The sequence below is a fragment of the Chionomys nivalis genome, chromosome 10, assembly GCF_950005125.1.
Source record: "Chionomys nivalis chromosome 10, mChiNiv1.1, whole genome shotgun sequence".
In the NCBI taxonomy this organism is placed as follows: Eukaryota; Metazoa; Chordata; class Mammalia; order Rodentia; family Cricetidae; genus Chionomys; species Chionomys nivalis.
In genome coordinates, this window is record NC_080095.1 from 39,768,532 (window position 1) to 39,796,403 (window position 27,872).

Below are 27,872 nucleotides of genomic sequence, written 5' to 3' on the forward strand. Positions count from 1 at the left end.
CCCACAGGTCGTCGGCAGTCTTTTCTCAGGCTGGTTGTTTCCACTCTGCATTTTAGTATGAAGTTTATTCAATCCACTGTCCGCTTTTAGAACGAGACACCACAGAACATATGGACTGATTTTACCCAATGCTTTAAATCCAGTACTGCTGGTTTCTGAAGAACTAGGTAAGTGGGTATCTGCAGACAGTCCTTTCCCTAGGTTTGAGAACCCAGTCTCTGAGGTGTAGCAGATGCAACAAAATTTCACTTGACCAATCTCCAGATCCCTCCAGTGTTACAACACAGGTAGCATCTGGTATAGGTCACCCATCGGGTAACTCACCAAACACTTGTGTGTGTGTGTGTGGGGGGGGTGGCAACACAAGGAGTCACCCAATATTCCTGGTGCTGAGTCTGGAGCAGAGGACAAGGAAAGTGCAGCTGCTCCATGGCTGGAATCTCAGCAGCCCCTGGGGCTGGTCCACTCTAATAAAGCCTTCTCTTTTGCTGGCATCTTTGCCTCATTGCTGCAGTCAAAGTGGTCTGCACGGAAGCAGCCCCTGCTCTTCCAGAACTGGCTCAGGAAAGGGAAGAGATGCCCTAAAAGACCATGGTGCCTGAGGAAAACACTACCTTAATCTCCGCAGTGAACCCATGGAAGCTCCTCCTGAGAAAACAGAGGTTCTGGAGAGGTTAACTTAGCACCGACCACTAGAGCTGGCTCACAGGTGTAGGTTGCTGTGGGAGACCATGCAAACCAACTTCTGCCACTGCTTTATGAAGTACAAGCCACTTCGTTTGAACACCAAGGTCCCAGCTCTGACAGCAGCTACTCCAGAAGTTGCTGGAAACATCGCATCTGGTAGCATGTCTAGCGCTGCACCTGACACACCACAACTCACTGAACCACCTACCAGCTTCCTCTTCCTGCCACAGGAGGGCCTCACTGAAGGCAGGATCAACAGACCGGATTCTGTGTGAAGGCTGGGAGGGTTGAAGTCTACCCTCCATCATACCCATTATCCCTTGTGGACACCCTAAAGTGACCAACCCTGTCCTGTCCCTCACATACTACTGCTCCTAGGCGACCTCTCTGTTTATTCTAACCACAAACATCTTGGTACACATGTGACAACTAAGTTCAAGTGAAATTAGAAGTGTTCATGTCTCTCCACTCCATCTCAGAAATAACACAAGTCCCTCAAAGGGGCAACTGTTCCCCGGTGTTTTAAAGGGCTTCACATAGGTAGGAGCTACGACATCTCTTCAAGAGTTGGCTTGTCACAACTGTCGGGCTCCCCGAAAGGAACCCAGGGTACTAAGTGGTTTGTGGGTACCCCTGGCTGACAGTTAAATTAGCATAGCCCTAACATGTCTAAAGTATGGGATGGGGGCCTCACACACTGTGGCTGCCAAGCAGTGGCTGTACAACCTCAAGGACCAAAAGGAGCACAGATGCTGGAACCCTGTTTGAGAACATTTGCCCTTTAATTTTCATTCAAAATCAGCCTCTTTAAATATTTTAGTTACAAGTTCTGGATAGTGAAGATGTAGTAGCAGACGCCGCAGGCACTCAATACTGGCCTCTCCCCCTCCCCCCAGCTTGTCCTGGATGACAGAAAAAAGGGCATTTAACACTATGGCTCCGTGTCAACTGTCAGCAGCCTCAGGCCTCAGTGCAGAGGACACAAGGCCTAGGAGCTTCCTTCCATACCTAGTCACTTGCAGTTTCCCATGCTTCAAGAAATTTCAGTGATTGTGTCGGCACCCAAAGGGCAGTACCTTGGAGATGACATCAGCCCTTCCATCACTCTGGACTGACTCCTGAGGCTGGATCCCACCACAGTCCACCCTCCCCTGTATCTGTGTCCTGCTAGGGGTGCCAAGACCTTGCTCCCTGCAAGCCACACCCAGAAAGGGAGAGAACAGCCCCTTCCCATCACATGCTGATTCCTCCTTGAATTTGAGAACTCTAACCAACCTGATCTGGTCAGAGCCAGTCCCTTCACCAGGCTCTTCCCTCACTCACCGCCATGATGTACTAAAAAGCTGCTCTAAATGCGAAGTGTCCTAGAATGACCCCAGAACTCTGGGAAGGGTTGGTATGAGCATAATTGTATGTGATTACGCCAAAATGAATCTTCCCAGTGTGAGCTTACAATGAAGCCTGTGAGGCAAGTCAGGGTTCTACTCCCATCTGGGATTATAAAAGGTAACCTCAGGGGACTCCGCACCACGTTGCCTATCCCCAAAGCCCCCGGCCTGGGCTTCCTGGAGAGGTAGAGAGGCACCATGAAGCCACTGACAGCTCAGAACTGTGGTGCATTTAAGCAAAGCAGTGCCTTTGCCTATGTCCGATACCTCCACACAGGTGGCAGCAGCTGAGAATATGCACAGCTGGGACAGAGGCTCAGAGCCTGGGAGGCAGAGCACCCCCCTAGGCATTTCTGGAGCACTTTCCAAAGACAAACTTGGTCACATGGTCCCTGGTGGCATCCCTGTAGTATACTGTTCCTGGGGAGAGACAAAACCATCTTTGCGGAGGGCTGGAAGAAAGGCGGGATATCAATGGGCATCCATTAGGGCTCTCACTCTCTCTCAAAAGAACACAGAGAGGGAGAGAAAGAGTCTAGAAGGAACATGAAGAAAAGGCCTGTGAAAGCTGGTTATATAGTGCCCTGGCTTCCTTGCTTGAGGCCAACAGTATGGTGCCTGCCTGTCGTCAGGCGAACTCTGGGACTGATGAGGGGACAGGGAGAAGACTGTTTTCAGTTCCTGCATGATCGATAGGTAGGGGGCGTGGCTTCCTCCTAAAGGTCTAGGAGGAGGACTCTTGGATCTTCTACTGCTGCCTTGATTTTTCGGAGGAAGGTCACAGCCTCTCTGCCATCAATCAACCGGTGGTCATAGGTCAGGGCTACATACATCATAGGTCGCACTTCCACCTACAGAGAGGAGAGCAACAGGTTTGTATCCAGATCAGAGAAAGCTCCACTGAGGAAGGGGTGAGAGAACAAAGCCCATACTAGCATTTCCAGTTCCAAGTCTTCCCTACAGTGATGTCTGGGGTAATGTGGGTTTATTCTGAAGACCAAGCTAATCTTCAGTGCAAACCTCTGGAACTCGGAAGCAAGGTCCAAACAAGAAAGCAGGTCCTCAAACCACCTTAAAAGAAATATGCAACGCCACATTCTACCGGCTAATTTGGTCCCTAAAGAAAGGTTTTCCCTTCAGTTGTGACTGCCAAGAGAGATAGTCTGAAAATACAATCTTTTCTTTTTGTTTGTTGCTTTCTGTTTTTTGAGACAGAGTTTCTCAGTAGCCACGTAGTCCTCAAACTAGCTTTTGTAAGACCAGGCTTGGCCTCGAACTCAGAGATCCGCCTGCCTCTGCCTCATGAGTGCTGGGATTAAAGGGTGCATCCAGCGGTTACAATCTTTGTTATTGTTTTTCCAGACAAGGTTTCTCTGCACACATCTCCACCCCCACCACCATCCTTGAACTCCCTCAGTGACCTGGCTGGCCTTGAATTCAGAGACAGCCTCTGCCTCCTGAATGCTGGGATTTAAAGGCCGGCTGAAATTACAATCTTTATCACTATGATTTTTTTAGTGATGTGGAACCAGCGCTAGGCCCTGAGTACGCTAGGCAAGCGTCCCACTCCTGAGAAATATCCCCAACCTTTCGAAGTTACAATTTAAAGAGGAAAAATGTATGTATGCTATTTTTTGTTTGTTTGTTGGTGTTGTTTTTTGCAACTGGTCACATGTAACACAGGCTGTTCTCAAACTCACTGTAAAATTAAGGATGACACTCAATCTTGGGTCTCTGGCTCTACTTCCCGAATGCTGTAACTACAAGCATGTACTATCACACCTGGTGTATCAAACCAGGGGCTCTGAACACACTGGACAAACACTTACCACTAGTTTATACTCATAGTCTGAGGGGGAAAATTAACCTTCTGAGTTCAAATTTCCTGCTATCTGCCAGGTGTGGTGGCACATACCTTTAACCCCAGAACTCAGGAGGTAGAGGCAAGATCTCTCAATTCAAGGCCAGCCTGGTCTACACGGAGAGTTCCAGGACGGATAGGGTTACACAGAGAAACCCTGTCTTGAAAATCCATAAATAAAACAAGAATCTTTTATGTATAAAGTTAGGCGTGTAACTGTTTTGCAGAAAGAAGACCCATGGTTTTTGGACCCACACACGTTCCAGACACAGTAGTCTCAGAAATCTCTTTATTTTTAAACTAACTTATCTTCCAATGGCTAACTCAAGCTCTTTGGCCTCAATCCTTGACCTCCCAGAAAACTAAGTTTCTCACACAATTCTATAGCTCAGACTGCAGTGCACTGTGCTGTTTCCCAGGGTCTCCCAGTCTATCCACCCCTGACTCCCTGGGGGACTCTGGCAATGAAGCATGTCAACAAGTTCTAGAGGCCTGGGTGGAGAAGTTAGCTCAGTAGTTCTCAGGCTTTGACATCAGAACCGTCTACATGTCTGCTTCTGTAGTTAATTAGCTTTTCCAAAAAAATTTATTTTAATGTATATGAGCATTGTCTACATGCATGCATGTGTACCATGTGCATGTCTGGTACCTGAAGAGGACAGAAAAGAATGCCTGATCCCTCAGAACTGGAATAACTGATGGCTAACGCTGAAAACTGAACCCAGGTTATCTGCCAAGAGCAGCAAATTCTCTTAACTGCTGATTCATCTCTCTAGCCCAGCGCTTGCTTTTTTAACAAATTCCCAGATGACGCTGACATCCACAGATCAGATTGAGAAGTAGTGCCTTAGCTATCATTTAGTAATTAAAGAAATGGAACTTAAGCCTGAAATTACACTGAATGCTTTAAAATAAGGATTTGGTTAAAGAATTTTTAAAAAAATCGAAGATAATGGTTCTTACCTTGCCTCCCACAGCCACAGGTCTGTCAAAGATGCCATGCATGCCCAGAATGGCAGACTGAGGGGGGTTGATAATGGGCGTTCCAAACAGTGACCCAAAAACTCCTCCATTGCTAATGGTAAAAGTACCACCATCCATATCTTCAATGGCAAGTTCATTCTTTCTGGCCTAAAAACAAGTTTCATAATTGAAACATTAAGTCAGCCGGGCGGTGGTGGCGCACGCCTTTAATCCCAGCACTCGGGAGGCAGAGGCAGGCGGATCTCTGTGAGTTCGAGACCAGCCTGGTCTACAAGAGCTAGTTCCAGGACAGGCTTCAAAGCTACAGAGAAACCCTGTCTCGAAAAACCGAAAAAAAAAAAAAAAAAAAAAAAAAAAAAAAAAAAGAAACATTAAGTCAAACCAGATTTCTTCACTCCAAAAAAGTAAACTTAGAAAACTCTTATCTGAGCTCAGTAGTACAAACTCTAGCCAACAAGACAGGTATTCAGCTAAGGGGGCTATGAGAAGAAGCAGGATTCTACAGCCAACATTTCTTCCCAGCAGATCTGACTGCTGAAGTTTCTATCACCTGAGCATGGAAGGCTCTGGCAGGTGCCTCTCCTGCACTCACACGGCCACGGCTTTTCTAGGTGGCTCTGCATCCTTTGATCCCAGATGCCTGAGCAATGACGCCTGTGCAGGCTGTGCCCCCTCAACTGCCCAGCAGCACACCCACATACTCTGCCTACCGTACCTTGTCTCCTAGTTCACTGATGGTCCGTTCAATATCTGCATAGTTCATAGTTTCCACATTCCTAATGACAGGAACCACGAGACCCTGGAATGAAAAGTTGTTTTAGTTGCAAAATAACAATATTCTTTATAGTTATAATTTCCTTGGTTTAATCCACAGGTCTCCCTAACCATAATACCCTAAACTCACTAGAATTAAAAAGACTCACATGAAGATAAAGGAATGTGTTATGATGTAAAAAAAAAAATTACTTTTACTAATGATCCCTTATAGAATTGTAGAAATGACCCCTTCCATGTGTTCTGATATAAGTAAGGTGAGATCTGTAGTGGTTTGAGTGAGAATGGGCCCCATGGGACATATATCTGAATACTTGGTCTAAAGTTGGTGGAACTGTTTAGGAAGATTAAGAGGTGTGTCACTGTAGGCAGGCTTTGAGATTTCAAAAGTCGTGCTGTTCCCAGTTACCTAGCTCTCTCTGCTTTGCTGACTGTGTCTCAGCATGCTGAGCTCTCAGCTACTGCTCCAGCAGCATGTCTGCTGCTACACTCCCTGTCACGATGGCAGTGGACTCTGACCCCTTTGAAACTGAAGCCCACCCCAATGAACTCTTTCTTTTCTAAGTTGCCTTGGTCGTGCCATTATCATAGCAATAGAGAAATAACTAAGACACGATCTAAGCAAGCACTCCCAATTCTTACCCCAACATACCCTTGGAGTAGCAACAGCAACACTGATGTCAATATAATCTCTATACACCACTTCTTTGGTTGCATCATCAATCACTATGAAAGAGAAACACATGTTACATACAACCCTTTTGGCCAAGACTAATGAGTTAACAGAGTGAAAATTTTTAGTAGCCAACGCAGTGTGGATTGACGAATCAACAAGAAAATAACTACATTACAAGCAACTGGCACTGTCCTTGCTCCCATCCCAATTTATGACACTATTTCCCAAGCTCTGAATGAGCCTGCACTAGGAGCACAGCTCACAGAAGATTCCCACAGTGAATGCACATTTTCTATCTAGGCAAGCCTTCTCTGAGCAAAGAATAACTAGTTATTGAGTGCTCTGTAGAAAGGCAAAGGAAGGTAGAAGATGCTGCCCAATTCACTTCCTCAGCAAGACAAGGGAATCCTCTCTCTAGAGATCCAGGTAGATGTAGAGGTGGTCTGGCTTTTAAATACGCCATCTTGAAATAGCAAGCCACCTGCTGAAAATTGTAGCTACATAAGTGATAGATATAAAGTGATAGCTTTATAAGTGATAGCTAATAAAATCAGGGCTTGGAACTCTTCCAAAGAGTCTACACTGTATTGTCAGAGCGCATGGGAAATGGATGAGAATGCTGAGACGCCTGCAATCGAAGACAGCCTCTGACTTAGCTAGAGCACAGAACTCAAAGAGGGGAGACTAGGGATTTTATGCTGAAGACTCCAAAAGTGTCAATGTCCCCTTTCCTGTCTTCCAAGGAACACAGAAGTGCCTCAACAGGAAAGTACTGTGAGCTAGATCAACGCTTCAATGATGAGAGTGAAAGGGAAAGAAAAAGCACCAAGCCCACGCTTCCCAATGAGGCCCCTAACGCGAGATCAAAGGTCATCCTCCAGGGTGAGCCTATGCTAAATGTGGAAGTCAAGCCCCAAGTCAAGGGCCCACGTGGTGGTGAGAAGCAGCAGCCTGGAAAGCTAGGCTGACCCCGAGCCGCCTGCTGCCAGAGTGACTGCCAAGCAACGCAGTAGGGGGAACCTCTCTGCCCACTTGGCGGGGAGATAGTAATCATGAGAGTATTTGGAAAAAGAGAATGGGAAAATTCACTTAGGGAAGGCAGTTATGTTTCCACAGTTGTGAAACAAGAAGCCTTGATCAAGACCCCTAAATGTGACAGCAGGTTTGTATTCACAAACAGCTCTAAAGACCTCTGCCACACTGCTCTTAAGAAACTCACCTGCATTTACAACCGGCTGCTCCTGCAAGGCAAAGGCTGAGGCCTTTACAAATGCCGACATGAAGCCAAGTTTGAGGTTATGTTTCTTCAAGAAAGCATCTTTGTGCCGAGCTCTCATCTCTTGGATGTTACTGTAAATACATCATACAAAAAAAGCCCAATGCAGCTCTGGTGTGTGCGTCATGTGCACACATGTGCACACTGCCAGAGGCTGAGTCTAAGACCTCTGAGTCACGCTGGCAAGCGCTGTACTCCTGAGCTATGCCCCTCACCCTTTTAAAATTTGAAGACTGGTGTCATGAAATTGCACAGACTAGCCTTAAACATGCAATTCTCCTGAGTCAATCATCTGAGGAGCTGGCTATACTACCTACCAGGGTGGCTAAAGCCCAATTTTGGACTTTCTTAGGTTTTTTTTCCCATATGTACAACTGGATGAGCTTTTCCCTTAGTCTGTACTATCTAAGTTCAAGTTTTGAAACATTCACTAGCAGTCAATGTAATAACCTGCTCTATCACAAAAACATTGACCTAGAAGAATCAGTGCCAACCTATCTTTAAGGGGATCCTTTCTTGTTCTGGAAGTCACAGATTTCATGTCAGATACATGAACAAAAGAGCACAGCAAATATCAGTGTCCCTTCCCTGAATGAAAAAGTAGCTGGCTACACTAAAGTCAATTATCCACACTGGACACAATTAAGTTTATTAAAAAAAAAAAAAAAACTCTTAAAAAACAATATTACTTTTGTTAGAATTATATTAAATAAACAAAAAACTAAAGCTGCTTATTTTGTGATACTTCTACCTAATTGGCAGAAAAAGAAAAAAGCTACCCATGAAGTATGGGCTCCGTGCAAGTCCAAGCAATTTTAACTACACACGGAAGGGTAAACCCAATCCTCTTTCAGGCTGTGCATAGCCAGCAGACTATTTCCTGAGTTAGCAGTTCTAGTTACTTGTTCATGAAACGGTTACTAAGACCCATCACATGTGAGGGCTTGGCTGGGCACCAAGAAAGGCTCAGTGCCTGCCCCTAAGATTAGTTTGACTGACTGTGGTTTCCTTGGTATTTAGAAAGTGGCTCCGTGTGGGCTGTGGCCTGTCTTTCAGATTCAGTAGCAGGGCTTGTCTCTGAGAAGACTGCAATTTGAACATCCTCTGGTCTATCAAGCAGGGTTTTCCTTTTTTTCTTTTTCTTTTTATTAGTTTGTTTTCCACACAAGCACTACAGAGTTACTGAGAAACATCTCTCCTATCATTTCCCCAAAGGAACTGATTATAGGAATGATATTCTGTGATGGAAATTGAATTTAACTTTATCTCAGGCCCAAATGCTCAGTTCTCCCTTTCCCCCTGTAATGGCTTAATTCAACATTAACAGGAAAGAGAAGACGTGGTACAGTTTTAACTGCCCACTTCAGACCTTTCGTTTTTGAAAAAAAGAAAAATTTCCTGGGGGACTGATTGGGTTTAAATGTTTTTTTTTCCTGAGTCTAACCTCATTTAGTGCTAGGATTACCACCCTAAAGACATTACTGGTTCCCAAGACGCAAGGCAGCAAAAGCGGGAAAAGAGGAGTGATAAGTGTCTCTGCTCTCAGACCTGCCTGAATGCCATTTTCTGGTCATTAAGGAGTTTCTATTTCAGAGCTCTGTCCTTGGAGGCAGAGCTGGGACAATGGAGGAAGGAGCAAGTCTCAGAAAAGCCTCCTCTGGGTTAGCTGATAGGCACAAGACCCAAAGGGCACTCAATCTAAACCAGATTACTGGCCACAGGGAGGCCTCATGCCACTGCTAAGTGACACTAGATTAGCCACTGAAAGGAGATCCAGCTATTAAACTTACTTGTAATCACGGATGTTGGGCCAACTACATTTTTAGGGACATAAATATTTACATGCTTGTCTTAAGAAACTGGGTAAAATTTCAAAGTCCAATTTAATTTGTGTACAATTTGCCCCTAATGCAGGAAACATAAGCTGCAGCCTTGGTGATTCATTACTGAAAGTCCTTCTATACTGTGGATGGTCCAGAAAATGACATGCCGTATCCAGAAAGCTTCCTAGTAGAACAATGACTCTATTGAGATTAAGCAGACTCCGTCAATAAACCAAGAAAACAAATTTCCTCACCGAAAAGTACATGGGAGAGACTTAATACTCACAGAAAAGGAGATGGGTGCCTAGGAGATTTGATGATCTTTTGATTTAATGAATTCTTACACTGACATTCAAAACCTAGGGAAATATGGATCTAACCATCATTCTTCTTTATATACTGTTCATGGCGGTAATGCCCTTTCTGTTTCTTGTACTTTCCTGACTGTGTCAGGATTCAGACTGTTAAACTACCTGGAATGATTTTCTCTGTAACACTACTTAGCATTTTGGTTTTGGTTTTCTTTTTGTTTTTATTGAAACAGGGTCTCATATAGTATAGGTTGGTTTTGACCTCTATGTAGCTGAGAATAACCTCAAACTACTGATGCTCCTGCCTCCAACCCCCAAGCACCAGGATTACATAAGTGCACCACTATACCTGGTTTAAATGCTTGTCATTCTTGATAGCTCATCAAACTCCTTCCTCCTGCAAACCTTCCCTGACCCTACCTTTGCTAATGCTACCCTTATCAAGAACAAACCCACTCTCTTCTCCACTTCATACTCATTTTTATCTTTCTGATGCTTTTTTTCTATATTTTCTTTAGTGTTCACCAAAATGGAACAGTAAGCTTCAGAGAGCTTTTATACTCATCTGCAAATCCCCCTGAACTTCACACTTTACTCTGTATATGATAAACACTTAAAATGCTTGTAAAATAAAACTATTTTCTCTTCTCCACAAAATTTTGAACAAGTTTTGTATTGCACAAACAAGTAAATCACCAATTAGCTCATTACAGGAATGGGTGTAGTAAACTAAGGTTTATATTTTAGAAACATAATTATTTGGGGGCTGGGCAGGATACCTCAGTTCCCAGGCAAGCACAAGGAGTTTGAACTCCAAAACACACATGAAAACCAACCAACCAACCTGGGTGTAGTGACACACACTGGAAATCCCCTGGGGCCCGCTGGCCAACCAGCAGAGCCTATTTAACAGACTCTTAGCAAGTAGAAGCCCTGCCTCAATAAACAAGGCAGATTACTCTCTGGAACAACACTAAGCTGAGATTTGGCTTTTATATGCACACATGCATACCCACCCACATTCATATTCCCTCTCTCCCCAACTTAGTTCCAATTCCATGATCAAAACTGGGAAGAGTGAGAGGTGGTAGTAGCCGCCCTTTGGCCTGCTTGATTCTGAGTTGTTTGGGAAACATACAAGAAACAGTCTCCAACAGTCCCCGATAGAAAGAAGCAGAATGTGGTGTCCTGGCTCTGGGCATGATGTGAAGGGTTTCCCATTCCAGAGAGTAGTATGTCTGGAAGTGGGCCACCACAGCAGTAGGCCATGGTGAACCATGAACATCATCCTCAGCTACAAAGAGTGTAATCCTAGCCTGGGTAACATGAGAACCTGTCTCAAAAACAACCAAAAAATAAAAACAGGTTGGGCATGATGGCACACATCTTTAATCCCTATATTATGGAGGCCCAGGCAGGCAAATCTCCTGTGTGTTCAAGGTCAGCCTAGTCTACATAGTTATTTCTAGACCAGCCAGGGCTACAAAGTGAGACTTTGTCTCAAAAACAAAACAGGGTTGGAGCAATTATCAACAGTGCTGCTCTTCCAGAAGACCCAAGCTTAGTTTCTGGCACTCATGTCAAGGGGCTCCCAACCCCCTGTAGTTTAAGGGATCCAATGCTCTTTTCTGCCCTCTGTGGGCACTCCCACACACATACATACACAGAAGTAAAAATAAATATAAAAACCTAAATAAAAAAATAATTACTTTAGGCTCATTTATCAGAAATCATAATAGTTCAGGCATGAAAGTTCAAAAGGAGAAGCTTTTTACGTTGCAGAAGAGGGAGACATAGCATCAGAAAAGTAAATTAGCAAATGAAACTAGTAGGTCATGTTGCATAAGTCAACAATGAGCAAAGCTGAAAAATACCTCTCCCTGTCCAGGCTAGTTTTGGAATCAGCAGTGGGTAAGGAATGGGGTACGTCCAAGTACTCTAACAGAAACACAGACTAGAAGTCTAGAGATCCCACCTCATGTCAACCTCATTAAAGGTGGTCAGCATTGCACACGTATTCTGGGCTTCCTTCAGACGCTGAGCAATGCGCTGCCGCATCCGGTTCATTTTCTCCTGAAAGAATAAGTGGAACAAGTGTTGACAACCTGACTACAATCTCACCCCCCAGGCAGTGACAACTCAGCATGCCAGAGACGGATGGCAAGCACCACAGCTTTGTTTTGAGATGGGTCTCACTACTTAATCCTGGCTAGCTGGGAATTCTCTATGTAGACCAAGTGGCTAGAAACCCTCCTGCCTCTGCCACCCAAGTACTGAAGTACTGGGATTAATGGCATATGCCACAATGCTAGGCCCAATCATTACTGCTTAAACTACAGGCTTCCCTTTTCCTGAATGGTCTCAAATCAAGAACACAGAAACAGAGATCAAAGTATTCACTCAGATGAGCCTGAAATTTGACCAAGAACAGAGGCTCAGGAAATAGTGTGATTTAAAAACCAAAACCAATTTATAAAAGGAAGACTGTGGTGTAGACCAGCGAACTTAAGAGTCATTACAGAAAGGGCAACTTCTGTTGATAAAGGTTTGCGTGAGAATAGTTACTTGGGGAACGGAAACTCAAAAAACAACAAATTGTTGAGGCTATGGTATTTTTAGGAAGTATTCTCAAGCAAAAACCCCCACTTTTGACCATACTTCCTTGAGGTTTTGTCTGCTCTGACAGCTTACTGTTACAATGCAACAATCTGGCCCACTGCCCCCCACCCGGAAGTTTAAGAACACAGCTATCAGCAGACTGCCTCTGTGGAGTGCACATCACTGTGGGAAGGAGAAAGTATGCTCCAAAGCTGCTGTTCTCCACAGATAGTTTACTCATCGGAAGCTTTTCAGACAGCACAACACAGGAGAGAACCCACTTGACAAGTGTTCAGAAGACATTATGTTTTAGTCATGCCATCTGAGAACTTGAAAAGTAACTTTCCACACCCTCAAAGCTGAGGGAAGGAGGCACCAGCTCTTTAGAGACGAGCACCACACTCGCTCTCAGCAGCCCTCCGCCACTTCCCTGGAAGTCTTCAGAGGCTTACCCGATGTTCCGACCGCACACCTTTAGCAGCTCCTGGCTCAGCCAGGGGAGGGGCAGCAGTGGGTTTTATTGCAGAAACTGAAAATGAAGAGAGGGTACAGCTACCTTAGACATGGAAAGCAATACTCTCACGGCATATTATCACGACCGTCAAGATACTGAGGGTTATCAGCATCATCCCAAACTCACAGATAAACAATCTGCTCATAGAGGCATTGAGACTAATGTCAGATGGTTAGTAAATAGAAAGCTGGGAGGCAAACCCAGTTCTTAGAAATCTAGGCCTTTCTACAAAGCAGTCAACGTGTTTAGAGCATGGACAGCCTCAGACTGTACCTGCGAGGGAAGGTGGTACTAGAAGAAGCACTCTCCGGCCGGGCAGTGGTGGTGCACACCTTTAATCCCAGCACTCGGGAGGCAGAGACAGGCGGATCTCTGTGAGTTCGAGGCTAGCCTAGTCTACAAGAACTAGTTCTAGGGCAGCTCCAAAGCTACAGAGAAACCCTGTCTCAAAAAAAGAAAGAAAGAAAAAAAGAGGCACTCTCTCCTATAGAAACTATGAGGATTAATCTTGACTCAATTTGGCAGGACTTAGAACCACTCAGGAGATAAAACCCTGGGTGTGTCCACGCGGGTTTCCAGAGAAATCGACGTTCTCATTTTCAGAGTGGGAAGACTCACTCTGAATGTGGATAGCACTATAACTTGGGCTGGGGTCTGGGAGTGATTTTTTTTTTCAAAGAAGACATTTGGTAAGTGGATGGAGCAGTGTTCATCTTTCTTGCTTCCTGGCTGTAAAGACTTTGGGACCACCTCACACAGACACCATACCTTCCCTGACACGATGGACTCTCTCTCGTCCTCAAAACAAGCTCAAATCAATCAATCTTTCTTTTTTTTTTTTTTTTTTTTTAAAAGATTTATTTATTTATTATGTATACAACATTCCTTCCATGTATGCCTGCAGGTCAGAATAGGGCACCAGATCTCATTATAGATGGCTCTGAGCCACCATGTGGTTGCTGGGAATTGAACTCAGGACCTTTGGAAGAGCAGTCAGTGCTCTTAACCTCTGAGCCATCTCTCCAGCCCCTCAATCAATCTTTCTTAAGTCGTTTTTCATGAGGTGGTTGTTACAGCAATGAGATAATTAGCTAACATAGGGTCTTACCTGGTTTGCTAGAAGGAAGTTGTGAGGGTGGGGGCACCGGTGGCATCTGAGTGGGTATAGCTGCTACAGAGGGAGGGGAGACTGCCGGTGCTTGCGGCTCTGCTTTTGGGGCTGCAGCAGGAGCTTCCGCTGGTTTGGCCTTAGCAGGAGCAGCTGGATTAAAAAAAAGAGAGAGAGAGATGCCATTGGGACTGTCTGAAAGGGAAAGCAACTAAACTACAGATACTAAGGAGGATTTAGAGACAAAGGTCTGTTTCCAATCCTTTAGGTTTGCTACGGGCAAAACACCAAGAGATATACACACTAATATAAGCCCCTACTCTCTATTCTCAGGCTTCCCTAAATGTTCTACTGGATCAATTAAGCTGCCTTCCTGATTTCACAAATATTAATATCTATTTTCAAATCCTGTAAATACTTTCAAAACACCTACTTACTAAGTCCAAAGAAATAAAATTTTTAGTACAATGGGTTCTCAACCTTCCTAATGCTGTGACCCCTTAAGACAGTTCTTCCTGTCATGGTGACCCCAACCATAAAATTATTATTATTGTTGTTGTTTTTGGTTTTTCGAGACAGGGTTTCTCAATGTAGCTTTGGAGCCTGTCTTGGCATTAGCTCTTATAGACGAGGCTGGCCTCGAACTCACAAAGATCTGCATGCCTCTGCCTCCCGAGTGCTGGGATTAAAAGTGTGTGCCGCCACCACCACCTGGCTTAGAAAATTATTTTTGCTACTTCATCACTGTAGTTTTGCTAGTTTTATGAATCATAATGTAAATAACTGATATGCAAATGGTTTTAGGTGACCCTTGTGAAAAGGTCATGTGACCCCACCCCCCAAAAAAGGATTACAACCCACAGGTTGAAAACCACTGTTTTATGTCACAGTCTAGGCAACTGAAAAAATGTTAAAATGGACATATAAATGTGACATACTTCGAATTATAGCAATGCTGATATATTCATCTTGTTTTAACATAACACACAGAAGGAATACTCTTATTCATTGAAAATAAAAAAGGTTACAGAAACAGTGTTTTTCTATATGAGCTCTGGCTGTCCTGGAACTTGTTTTGTAGACCAGGCTAGACTCAAATTCACAGAGATTCACCTGCCTTCGCTTCCTGATTTCTGAGATTAAAGGCATGTGCCACCATCAGACCTAGACTTATTTTTTAACTGGGTGTATGCATGCATCGCATGAGGTATGTGCATGTAAAATGCAGGTGTCCAGAGAGGCTCACTGGAACCCACAGAGCTGGTGTTCCAGACATCTATGAGCAGCTATTTAAACACTGAGAAGTGAACTTGTGTCCTCTGTAAGAGCAGTATGTACTCTGAACTACTGAGTCAACCCTCTAGCCTCTGAACTCTTTAATCTTAAGTGAACATTTGATAAAAGTTTTATTTTGGGGCCTGGAGATATAGTTCAGGAGTTCATAGTACACACTGCTCTTGCAGAGGACCTGAATTCAGTTCCCAGCATGCATGTGGGATGGGTCATAACTGTGTGCAACTCTAGTTCCAGGGGATCAATGCCTATTCCTGAACTCTGAGGGTATCTGCACTTACATCTGCACATTCATTCACAGTCTCCCTCTCCATCTACACATGCACACGTGTGCGCGCACACACACACGCATGCACAAGTAAAAGATTAGACAGTTCAAAGCATTTCAACCAGAATAACTCTTAACAGGAAGCAATTAGATGCTCAAGTAATAAATCTACAATTTTAATATGGACATTATATTTAGTTTTGTAGTTAAATTAGAAGAAGTTTATTTTAAAACTAAAAATAAATGATAAAGCTGGGTTTGGCAGCAAACACCTGTTATCCCAGCACTTGGGAGACAAAGACAGGCAGATCTCTGTGAAACTGAGGGCACCCTGATCTAGCCAGACAGGGCTACAGAGTAAGATCTCGTCTCATCCCCGCCCCCCCCAAACAACAACAACAACAACAACAAAAAAAAAACACGACACAGTTCAGACTGGAGAGCTGGCTCAGTGGTAAAGCACTCGCTCTATTAACTAAGTGAGGATCTGAGCTCAGTTCCCCAAAAACCAACGTAAAGCTGGGTGCAGTGGGTACATCTTCAATCCCCGTCCTCCTATGGCAGGACAACAGGTGGATAAGTCTTGGAAACTCTCCAGCCAGAAAACCTGGCCTGTGAGGAAGAGAACAAGAGACTTTGTCTCAAACAAGTCGGAAAGCAAGGACCAACACCCAAGACTTGTCCTCTGACCCCACTAACACATACACACATACCTGCATTCACACACATGAGCACACACACAGAGGGGAGGATGGCTTAATCCAACAGACTCATTCTTCCTAACTACTTTACATTTTTTCCTCACTTTGCACTTAATCCTGGCCTTACCAACCTCAATAGTCCAATTCGTCATCTTTCTGTTTGACTATTTTAGCAGCTAAATGCTACAACTACAAAAATCTATACCACACCTGTTACCAAGTCTGAGGACCTGAGTTTGATTCCTAGTGCCCACATGGCAGGAAGAGAAAACTGACTCTTAAGTTATCCTCCAACCTGCACACGCATGCCTTTGCATGTACACTCCCAGTCACAGATACAAACATACAAACACACACAAGCCTTTGGGCCCAGCACTTGGGAGGCAGAGACAGGTTGATCTCTGTGAATTAGCCTGGTCTACAGAGCTAGTTCTAGGACAACCAAGGCTACATAAAGCAACCCTGTCTCAAAAAAAAAAAAAAAATTAAAAGAGGAAAATTACACTGAATAGTCTATAACAGACAACATAAAACAGTAATTCTCAATTTTTTGTTTGTTTGGTTTTTCAAGACAGGGTTTCTCTGTGTAACAGCCTTAGCTGTCCTAGAACTCACTCTGTAGACCACACTGGCCACAGAGATCTGCTGCCTCCCGAGAGTTGGGGATAAAGGTGAGTACCACCACTGCCTAGCTGTAATTTTTCACTTTTAAATAGAGGTTCTCAGGGTTGACTATACATTAAAATCACTTGGGAAAACACTAAAAGCAAAAACAAACAAACAAACAAAAAAACCAATGTATTATATCTGGCACTCAAAGCCTTTCCATTTGTATTTTTCAGGTCAGTGTGGAGAAAATCACTATCTTTATACTCTTCACTTCTATTAGTTAAGAAAGGGTTCAATCTGAGAAATAAGAGCAGAGTATTATGGGCTATTGTTTTATATTACCCTTGTTCTAAAACTTGACAATTTAAGTTCACCACATAGCAACAGGATATCTCCTATCTCTCAATTAAAAGTGGAACCAGAATGCCAGTGTGGGCCACAATGAAGTTGCTACCACGGGAAAATACTGGAGACCTTGACCACCAGGAGAACTTCTTTACCACCAGTTTTCCTGAGTGTGAAAAGAGGAGTTCCTCCTTCAACTTTGCCCCCATCAGGTACTAAAAGAGCTTCAATGATGCCATTTGCTGGTGATGGAACCTGCACAGAAGTCTGGAAAAGAGAGACAGGTTCTACATTTGTATCAGCATTAATCAATTGTGTAATCACTAACAGGATGAGTCATAAGAGTTGCAACATGTTACATCTGGATGTTACATCTCCTCTGCACACGGAAACACCTAAGGCCACATTTTCAGAGTTAGAGAATGACAAGTCATTGCTACTGTGACAATTCACCCCTCTGACCTTTCTTAGAAACATTAAAACAAATGTTAGTTAGTATGTTTCCAAGTGATACAAGGAAAAACACTGAAAGCAGGCCAGGAACCACAAAGAAAACAATGAAATCTATCAAATGATGAATACTATACATAGTACATACAGAATAATCAAAGCTAAACTTTAATAAATCTTTTTTTCCATGATTCCCTCAAGAAATTTTTACAAGTGAGGTTAGAGCTACTTAAAATTGATCTTTGAACAGTAAGTTCCTATCTCTTTCCTTAGACTACCATGAAAACGTCACTGATTTAGAATAAGCCCACCTTGTCAGTTTCAATCTCACAAACCACTTCATCTTCTGCAACTGTATCTCCAACAGCTGAAAGACAATCAAAGGGTATCTCCTCTTAGCCAGGAGCCTCTGTACTCTTTCAACCTAATGTGTTAAAGGCCTTTCCTACAAGACTGGGAGGAAGTAGGCACGTAGGTAAAGAAAGGGTGGAGTCACAGGTCCCACAGGCTGTGGTTCAGGTAAGAGAGACCTTAGAAGTTTTTAACTCACAACAGAAGGAACGAAATCGTACCTTTCTCCCACCTGACATCTCCCTCTGTAACTGATTCTGCAAAAGCTGGGGTTTGAACTGTAATCACATCATTCTCTAGGAAAAAAACAAATTGGGAAAATCATGAGTGTTCCATTTTGTCTTTTTAATGATTTTCTTTAATAAGCTCAGTCAGTCGTTGCTCTTTCCAGTAAAAGTCCATTCACAAGAAACCAGGTACTTACTGCACACAGCCGTGGTTTGGAAGAAGCGAAAACTGAAGACACTACTGCTGTTAATGCTACAAGAGAAACACAAATGTTAGCTCATTCAGACTGTGAACCACTAGTATCTTGTCCAGTCCAGGCTCCACAGATCACCTCTTTAAACTGATGAATCTTGACCAGATTCCCACGCAGGGGAGCTTGTCAAAGCACACACGCCAGGTCAGACCTGGAGAGACTCTGACTTACCAGGTAGGACCCCAAAGACATGACCTAGGTGCCATAAGAGTACTCTGTACTGTAACGAAATGTCACTTTTCAAAAAAAAATCTTGGTTCTTTACAAACTAACCAAATGATTTACCTTCCTGACTAGATTCCTTTATCCAAATCTAAGACACATGGCACGTCCTCAGCAGTGCCAGGTGTGCCAAATACAAAGGTGTTTCTATCCTCAGGGTCACAGATTTAGATCAGATTAGGCAGCAAGATGATAATAAACCCAGAAACAAGCAAAGTTTTTAGGCAACCACCAACTCCCCCACAAAAAATAACCTAAAAAAAAAAAAAAAAGAGAAAGGAAGGAAGGAAAAAACAAAAGCAAAAGTCCACCTACATGGCATTTCCTTTAGCATGCTCTTGCTAAGAGGCAGCACACCTGCCCATCCTGGACTCACTGCAAAGAACTTCCAACCAGGCCTCTTTAGACTTGGGGTAGTACAAGCTGGAAAGAGCTATCACCTGTGTGCACACTCATTAACAGTTACTTCTGGGGGGTGAAAGATACACAGATACACATGGCTACTAAGGTTATCTGACAGCCAGCAGTTATTTCTACATTTTGAGAGAATGAGTAAACTGATGGGAACTTCTGCTTTTTACACAAGGATTTTAAAGGACAGTCTCAACAGGTATCTTTTTTTCCCCCTCTTTTTCTGAGATAGGGCCTCACTATGTAGCCTGGATGTTCTGTAACTCATTCTGTAAACCAAGCTGGTCTCAAATCAGAGATCCACCTGCCTCTGCCTCCAGAGTGATGTGGGAGTGTCATATATCAATCTGTTGATTTTATTGGTTAAGTAATAAAGAAACTGCTTGGCCCTCATAGGTTAAAACATAGGTGGGTGGAGTAAACAGAACAGAATGCTGGGAGGAAGAGGAAGTGAGCTCAAACTCAACAGCTCTGCTCTTTGGAGCAGACGCCATGCTTGCCTCTCCTCAGCAGATGCGATGAAGCTCCGACCCAGGATGGATGTAGGCTAGAATCTTCCCGGTAAGCACACCTTGGGGTGCTACACAAATGAATAGAAATGGGTCAAGCAGTGTTTAAAAGAATACAGTTTGTGTGTCGTTATTTTGGGGCATAAGCTAGCTAGACAGCCATGAGCCGGGCTGTGGGAAGAGGCCCACAGCCCCTACTACACCAGAGTGCTGGAATTAAAGGTGTGTGCCACTACACCTCAACAGGTATCTTTACAATACGTAAGTAAAATGGACTTAATTGCCGTTTGGCCTTTTTACTTTGATGTCGAGATGACTTTATAAAGTACATATGTAGCACCAAGGGGAACAACACAAAAACTGTAATGTACAGAACACGGAGTGCCGTGTATAAAGTTTGTACAGATACATAACTGTGTAACAAAAGCACATGTTCATGGGCAAAGACTAACAGCTAACGTGGACAGGCAGGGACTGCTCTGGCAGACACCTAGGACACTGGTACTCTGGCTACCTCTTGGAAGAGGTGTTCAATGTGCTAGAGGACAAGGATAAAAAATACCTGACAGCTTTTTTCCTTTTTTTTTTTTTTTGCCTTTTGAAACACGTAATAACCTATTAGATAAAAATAAAGTAAAAAGTTGTACGTTAAATGATCTTTCAAGGAGGTGAGGTTGCTCAGGGGAAAAGATTCCGTCAGGCCTGATGGTTGAGTTTGGTCCCCCTGGGACCTGCATAGTAGAAAGAGAGAACCAATGTCTGCAAGCTGGTCCCTGACCTCCACATCAGTGCCATGGTGTGCTCCCTTCACCCCGCCACACGAATGAGTGTAATAAAGAAAAGCAGATAAGCATAGAAGAAAGACAATATGCAACACAAAGGTATTATTGGGGGACATAATTAAGAGTGTCTCAACTGGAAGTTTAGATATTTTTCACAAGTAACATTCAAATAGCTATGTGATATATTCATTACATAAATCACGATTACTCCTGATTACCCCAATTTTATTTAAACCACACAAGTAATACATTTCAACTTCCTCTAAGTCACTTTCTTAAATTATGAAAGCATTACTTACTCACTGCAGAATATTAGAAACAGGAAAAAGAGCTCTATAATGGAATTACACAACAATCAAAAAATGGAATTCTGTAAATCTCTCTTATTTAACATGTCATTGTTGGAACATGTTAAAATACTAAGCATAACCCCTGGTTGTTTCTCATTTTTGAGAGGTATTTGAGTATGTAAATTTTTCAGTATAGATTCCTAGAAATGCAATTTCAGAGCCAGGCATGGTGGGGCATTTCTTTAACCCCAGCACTTGGAGGATCTGAGTTTGAGGTTAGTCTGGCCCACAAAACTATTCAAGATAGCCAGAGACACAAAGAAACCCTGGCTGCAAAACACAAGTTTCAGGAGTTTTATACTTATAATAGCACGTTAATGAAGCAGTTTTGGAATAATTTGTGATGCATAATAAGAAAGTTCTCAGGTCAGCTCTTCATGCACCCTGTAAACAAGGCAGCTCCACAGTTCTTCAATAGGTTACTAGAAAGTAGCCTCCCAGCACCCTAAAACAACTTGGAATGCAAAGTAACTCAAAACAACATTCACAAGTACAAGTTAATCTTGACCACACGTGGTGGCCCTCCTCCAAACTCTCCATTATGCAACAATAGCATTCCTACAAACCAGTCAAAAGTCCTAGGCTTAACTGGTCTTTTGCATTTAAATAAGTAACTATGCTACCAACAAAATGCTCTCAATTTTTACAACTGTGACCTCCAGCCCCTCAGCTGAATTTATATCCAACTAGAATCTTTTAGTTCTCTTTGACACCCATTCCCATTAAAAAAAAAAAAAAGTTCCAAGTTAACACTCATTATATTTAATTATCCAAGAAGTTCCGGGATACTCTTGGTCTAACACCTAACCACTGAACTGATGACAAATGTAGATTATAATAAAAATGACCATGACCATCAAGGCTGGGTCTAAGGGTTCAATATAATGACCTCAATTATAGGACTGGAGGTCTGTAAAGACATGTTTAAATTCAGAATCCGTGTCTAAGTAAATCAATCATGGCCACATATCTATAGTACCCAGTGATACTTACACCATCTTCCTGCTTTCAGGGTAACCTGGTCCCTGACATAAGGAGACCCCTGCAAAGAAAAACAAAACAAAAAAAAAACCCTCTTAATCAAGAACTCTTACTATACATAGTATATTAAATGGAGCTATTCATCCCACATACCCTAGACGGAGTGGACCAACTTCAGGCAACGACATAATCTTTATCATATGGAATCATGCTTATTAAACATTCTATCTGTCTGCCTGGCAGAGAATAGGTGTGGAAGATTAAGAGCAGGTATGCATCTGAAGAGGAAGACAGCCCTAGAAGTTGTATAATCGACCTGCCTTTGTCTCTAGCCCCCAGGTTGTCAAAGACAATTAAAACTTGAAAGTAAGACACACAATGGCTTACCCCGCGACTTCACAGGACCTAATATGAGGTGGGGAGCTGCTCTGGGATTTATGGATTAGGCTAGAATGTTTGCTGACTGACCCCTAGCAGCAAAGACTAGGCAGCTTTAGGCCTAGGGTCTCCAGCTTGTCTCTAACTGAGCAAATCATCTCTCTCCTTGTCAGCTCTTTCCTCCTAAGTCTTCCAGCCTGGTCACTCTAACAAAAGATGAGTCTTGAGTTCTAATTCAAAAAGAATAACTTCCCCTTTCTTTTCTGGACAGTGGTCAATGACCCAAGCTTGCTTTCCTTGGCACTCTGGGTTCCCACTGTCTCTGTGAAGACTGTGCTGTCTATAGTTGCTGCCCACAACGTCCACTGCTGAACACGCCTGCTTTCCTAGACCCTAAATCAAAAGGTCTAGGTATTTCCTCCTCATGGCAGTTGCCAGATCTACAGCTTACTGACCTGCTGCTTTTCTCTCAAATTCTAACAATTCTGAGGGAGGGAGGGAGGGAGGGAGGGAGGGAGGGAGGGAGGGAGGGAGGGAGGGAGGGAGGGAGGGAGGGAGGGAGGGAGGTGTCTACCTACCAAACCAACTGTCCTTATCATAAATTCATTTCCCCAATATCTACTAAGCACAGTTATTTCTTCTGAAGATATTATTTCTCATGTTTTCTTTGCTGCTATTTGTGTCTATTAACAACCCTTTCTACACTGTGGGTGCAGAAGGTGTGAACTGCGAGACAGCTGGTCCTTATGCACACTCCCTAGCAAACATTCCCAGAGTCAGGTCAGTCGGTCATCTCTGCAGTACACATTCTAAACAGTGTCTGTCTTGGAGCTAGAGCACAGCTGGCCACACAGATGCTTGGAAACTGGAGTTCAGTGCTAAGCTTATCCTATAATAAGTTTATAAAGAAGTTTCATACAATGACCTCTTCATACTCACAGCAACACCCTGAAGCAGAATGGCCATCGGCCATTATTCTTATTTTGTATGCAGCTAGGTTGGTGACTAGCCTAACCAGAATGCCTGAGTCAAGATGCCAACCCCTAAGCACAAGGCTTTTCCTTTTCCTGACAGATTAAAAAAGGAGAAAATACTTGTGACGTCTCTCAGCACTCCCAGTTGAAAAGGAAGGCTATTACTGTGAATGCACTATGAACTGTGCTAATGCCTTATGTCTTCCTGACATGGGCTTAAAGTCCAAGCACCTTACCGTCCACCTAGCCTGCTCTGTATTTCCAGCTTACCACTTCTATACCAAGGCAAAACTCTTCCTGCTTGGAAACCTTTGCACAAGTAACTCCCTACCTGGAACACCATTTCCCTAGCTAACTCATGCATTCTTTAAGTCTCATCTTAAATGACAATTCTCTGGAGAGGCCTTCACCAACACTCCCTTCTCCTAACTTCCCAAGCTGGATTGTATCATGCTATCCTCATACAACATCCTGTATTTCTTAGTAACCACAGTGCTATTTTGTCCTAATGTGTACATAAATGTGTATTCGCTCCATCTATCCAGTTAGCCCATGAAATTCTTGCAGACAGAGACCATCCGTATCCCTATCACCTAGCACAGCAGCTGGCAGAGTAAGCACTCTAGTCTGCTGACAAGGCAGTTTGGTAAGAGTTTTGCCCGGCATGCACAAAGAAAGCCTCGGTTCTGTGTAAAATCAGGCATGGTGGAGCAATCCTGTGATTCCAGCACTTGGAAAGTTAAATGTCATCCTGAGACTGTTTACCCAGTTTGAGTTGAGCCTGGCCTACACAGATCCTGTCATTCAGACTGACAGACAGACAGTCATACTCTGTTGAGTACACCAGTAAATAAGAACAACTCTTATTCATTCAGTAAAGTAGTTTGGACTGAGGGGGGGGGGTGACCTTGGCCTAAAACTCTAACCCCTTGAAAAATGCTTTTGTAAAATAAAGACACTAAATCTCATTTGGTTATGATTAACCCAAAGTTGCACAGAAGGCATTCAGAACAATGTTTGGCACAGGAAAGCCTACAGTAAGACTGAATCTTTCAACGAATAATTTGTCAGAGTCAGATGTGGTAGGCACAAGATTGTAGTCCCAGCTCTCAGGGTCAGATTCCAAGAGGAAGCTCAAAGTCAGCCTGGTATACATAGTGAGCTCTAAGTCAGCCAGTGCTAGACAGCAAGACCTTGTCTCTCAAAGGGGGGGAGGGAGAGAAAGAGGGAAAAATAAATGTTTGCCAGGCATATGACAAAAAGTCAGCTACGTAAGATTGTTAGTAACGTTCTCTCTCACTCCCCTCTACCAACAACAAAACCATCCTCAACAAGAACCTGCACACAGCTGTGAGAATGAAAATCAAACTTTGTGGGGCCGGAGAGATGGTTTAGAGGTTAAGAACCTGGACTGCTCTTGCAGAGAACCCAGGTTCGGTTCCCAGTACCCCCACCAGGCATTTCACAACCACCTGTGACTCCAATTACACCAGGTAAGACACCTCTTGGGGCCTCCATGGGCACACACACACACAAACACACACGCACACACATACACATATAAAGAAAATAAATTTAAGCGGCGGGGGCAAGGAGTGGGGAATCTAAACCTCCAACAGCCTCTCCACCATCATCTACCTTAGGATACTGTTGTCTTTGACTAAAGTCTTCTAGCAAGTCACTTTGTTTCCAATTTCAAAAGACTACCACACCTGCTTCCTTCTCCGTGGACTTCATGCATACTATCCCGTTCTCCCTCTTCTGCTGGTCACTTCACCAGCTCTGTCACATCCTCCGAGTCACAGCTTTAATGTCGCCTACTTAAAGAACACTGTTCTGTTCCCTCTCGCGTTTCCAAGCACTTAAACAATTTGGTCACTTGGTTAGCAATTTACGCTTGGCCTTTCTAACTTCAGCCTTAAGCTCCAGGGGGACCGGACTGTTTTAATCGCTGTGTCTCTAATGAGTGGCTAGCTCAGGGGCCTGGCAGTGAAAATCCAATAACCAAGGGCTGGTGGTGTTGCTCAGTGGTAAGGTGCCTCTCATGCCCTAGGTTCCATCCAGAAAGCACCAGAAAGAGCAGAACAAAACTTAGTCGCTACGTACCGAGTGGATAAAAGACAGCCGTTAGACTTAAGGAGCATTTTGCTTCGCATCTATCTAAACTCAGTCTTTAAATAGCATGAGAAGAAACACATTTCCTGACCTGCTGCTCTGCCCACGAGAAGAGCATTTTAGGTGACCACAAGGGCAGAACTTACCAGGCAAGGAACGTCTCCCTAGAGGGCAGTTCCCCTGTGGAGAAAGAAGACATTATCGACGTCACCCAAAATAAAAAGAGGCAAGAAACATTTATTTTAAGTGCACGTTTAACGAGCTGCTGACAGGTGAATCTCGTAACTCAGAAGGTAAATGCAAAACACCGAGTCGGCCAACCATGTCAACCTCCCCACGAGACTGACACGCGCCGGTTTTGAGGAAGACAGGCCGCGGAATCCGGTGGGGGCCGTGCCCCCTCGCCAACTCTGAGTCAATGTCGCGGCGGGCGCGGACCCCAGCCTCGGAGCTAAGGGTCCCGGACAGCAGGAAACGGCCAGCGCAGGCTGCCTGGGAGACGCCAAGGGTGGCAGGACTCGGCACACGCGGCGGGGCGGCTCCGAGGGCGTCGGCTGCCTCCGCGTCCCGGTGCCCTTGGTGCCCGGCCTGGCCAGCGCTCCTGCCCTTCAGCCCGCCCGTCCGCCCACAGCCGGCTTCCGAACCCGCCGGTGCCCCAGCCCCGCCAGACAGTACCTTCTGGAAGGCAGAAAGCGAGCGGCTGAACGCCCGGGACACGCAGCGAGACCGGGACAGCATCGCGGAGGGAGCGGGATGGAGGGCGGGCGGACACCGGATATAGGGCCCGGCAACAACCGGAAGTGAGGCAGGCCGCGGCACCCGCCGTGTAGCGAGGGGTGTTCGGAGCGAACCACTAGCAGGTTGAGGTGGAACGAGAGTGTCAGCCAGGCCGTTAGCTGCCCCGGTGCTGGGGATGTGGTACTGTCAAGAGGCCGCCAACTTGGACAACCACCCGGCCACCGGAGCGCCCCGAGTTCAAGCCTCCCCTCCTTTTTCTCAGAGCTAGTTCTGTTTGGCGCCCTTGGCTGCCCCGGGCTATTGCTCTGCACTCTAGGAAGAGAACGGCTTCAGGACGAAGGCTAATGAACTCGGATCTCAACCTGATGTGAGACTTAGGCGGACTTGGGCCGGTGGCACTGCCTCTCTGAGCCTGGAGCGCCTCAAGCATATGCATGCACTTTTTATTGCCCCGTCTCCTCGGTCCCCCGAACAGGCTAGAGTACCAAGGCACCTGTAAAGGGCGCTCTCGTTTATTCTTTTATAACCTCGGTTCTCAATCTATGGGTCGCGACTCCTGGGTGGGGCGGGGGGGGGGGAGGGTCGCGTATCAGTAATCTCCATCTGAGATATTTACATTACATTCATAACAGTAACAAAATTACAGTTATGACGTAGCAACGGAAATCACTGTGTGGCTGAGGATCAGCACTACGTGAGGAACTATATTAAAGGGTGCAGCATTAGGAAAGCCGGGAACCACTGTTTTAGGAGCTGGAAGGCATCGACTGGCCTCACTGCGTTTTATCTCCTGACCTTTTCCGGTCCCTAAGCAAACTCTCCAGTCAAGCTAACTTCCCCACCCATCCTGTAAGCCATTTGTTACCCAACTCTGGGCGTGTAATCTCTGGGGGCTTATTTTGTTTAGTTCAATGATGTATCCCACTGGCATAAGTTATACAAGATAAACATTTGTAGGCTTCCCACTCCCCAGCTTTGGGTATACCATTCTGCCCACTGCCTTACAATGAAAGCCCATGGCATCTCTTCCCCCTCCTTCTCTGCTTGCTCTCAAATCCTGTAAGCCTGACTTCCTAACAGAAGAGGTATCCCATGAGGTGCAGCTGAATAAATAAACTAATGAATGGACGGATGAACGAACCACCTATTGCCTGTTGTTTGCTTGTTTTACTTGCGTTATCTTGCCCAATTCTCAAAGCCTTCACATAACCTTCACTTGCCAAACCTTGGAAACACTGCCACGTCAGTCTTGGAGCACTGGACAGAATCGCTCCCTAGAAATAGAGAAGTCGCCCGTTCCCAGCTGCTGCTCATAACTGGGTCTGTAAGGGCCTTCATCTGGTAGGTTCCAAAGCTTCCTAAACAGGTTTAAGTCTCCACTTTCATTTTCTCCACCCTGCCTCCACACCGCTGTCAAAAGATCCTTCTAAAGTACAGGGAAGTTAATCCTGCCACTCCCCTGCTTAAAGTCTTCCAGTTGCTTCTGCCTTCCTATAAATCCGAACTCCTCAGCTAACCAGAACTCCTGCTAATCTGCCTTCTGGGCTCTGGGCTCCACCCTCGCTTTCACAGACACCAGGCATTCATTAGTCATAATGCCCTGCTGGCCATCACCCCAGACACTATATCACGCCACATCTTTGTGTAGGCTGCTCCTTCCTTTTTATCCCTTTTAATTCCCCTTTAAACCTCTTCCGGAATCCTTCCCTTTTCCCCTCTTGCAGAGGGAGCAGGTACTTCATCTTCCAAAGTTGTGTGTCTGTGTCACTACAGTGCTTTATGCCATGATAACGTATTTAAAACTGTCTGTCTTGGGGCCAGAGAGACGGCTCAGGGTTAAGAAACCCAGAGTTCTGTTCCTGCACCCACATCAAGCGGCTCACAAGCACTTTTGTCTCCGACTCCAGGGGATCC

The 27,872-nt window shown here is 44.6% G+C and overlaps 1 protein-coding gene across 1 annotated transcript; it reads right to left on the bottom strand.

The window, feature by feature from the left end:
• Positions 1–56: 56 nt before the first annotated feature.
• On the bottom strand, positions 57–26,030 carry Dlst (dihydrolipoamide S-succinyltransferase). The gene is made up of 15 exons (XM_057783365.1): positions 25,896–26,030; positions 25,367–25,400; positions 21,766–21,814; positions 18,442–18,497; positions 18,239–18,313; positions 17,978–18,033; positions 17,372–17,483; positions 14,001–14,153; positions 12,831–12,907; positions 11,756–11,853; positions 7,590–7,720; positions 6,347–6,420; positions 5,636–5,719; positions 4,900–5,067; positions 57–2,926 (listed from the first exon to the last, which is right to left on the bottom strand). Exons 1-15 carry the CDS (start codon positions 25,956–25,958, stop codon positions 2,792–2,794), a joined length of 1,365 nt encoding a protein of 454 aa, XP_057639348.1. The 5' UTR covers positions 25,959–26,030; the 3' UTR covers positions 57–2,791.
• Positions 26,031–27,872: the final 1,842 nt, after the last annotated feature.

What these genes read in the sequence shown, in the direction of transcription:
- Dlst (XM_057783365.1), bottom strand. Translation starts at nt 25,958, where the DNA reads ATGCTGTCCCGGTCTCGCTGCGTGTCCCGGGCGTTCAGCCGCTCGCTT. An exon ending in CCAAACCACGGCTGTGTGCA is followed by an intron (nt 18,314 to 18,441) that starts GTAAGTACCTGG and finishes TTTTTTTCCTAG; the next exon opens with AGAATGATGTGATTACAGTT. An exon ending in CACACTCAGGAAAACTGGTG is followed by an intron (nt 14,154 to 17,371) that starts GTAAAGAAGTTC and finishes TTTTTAATCCAG; the next exon opens with CTGCTCCTGCTAAGGCCAAA.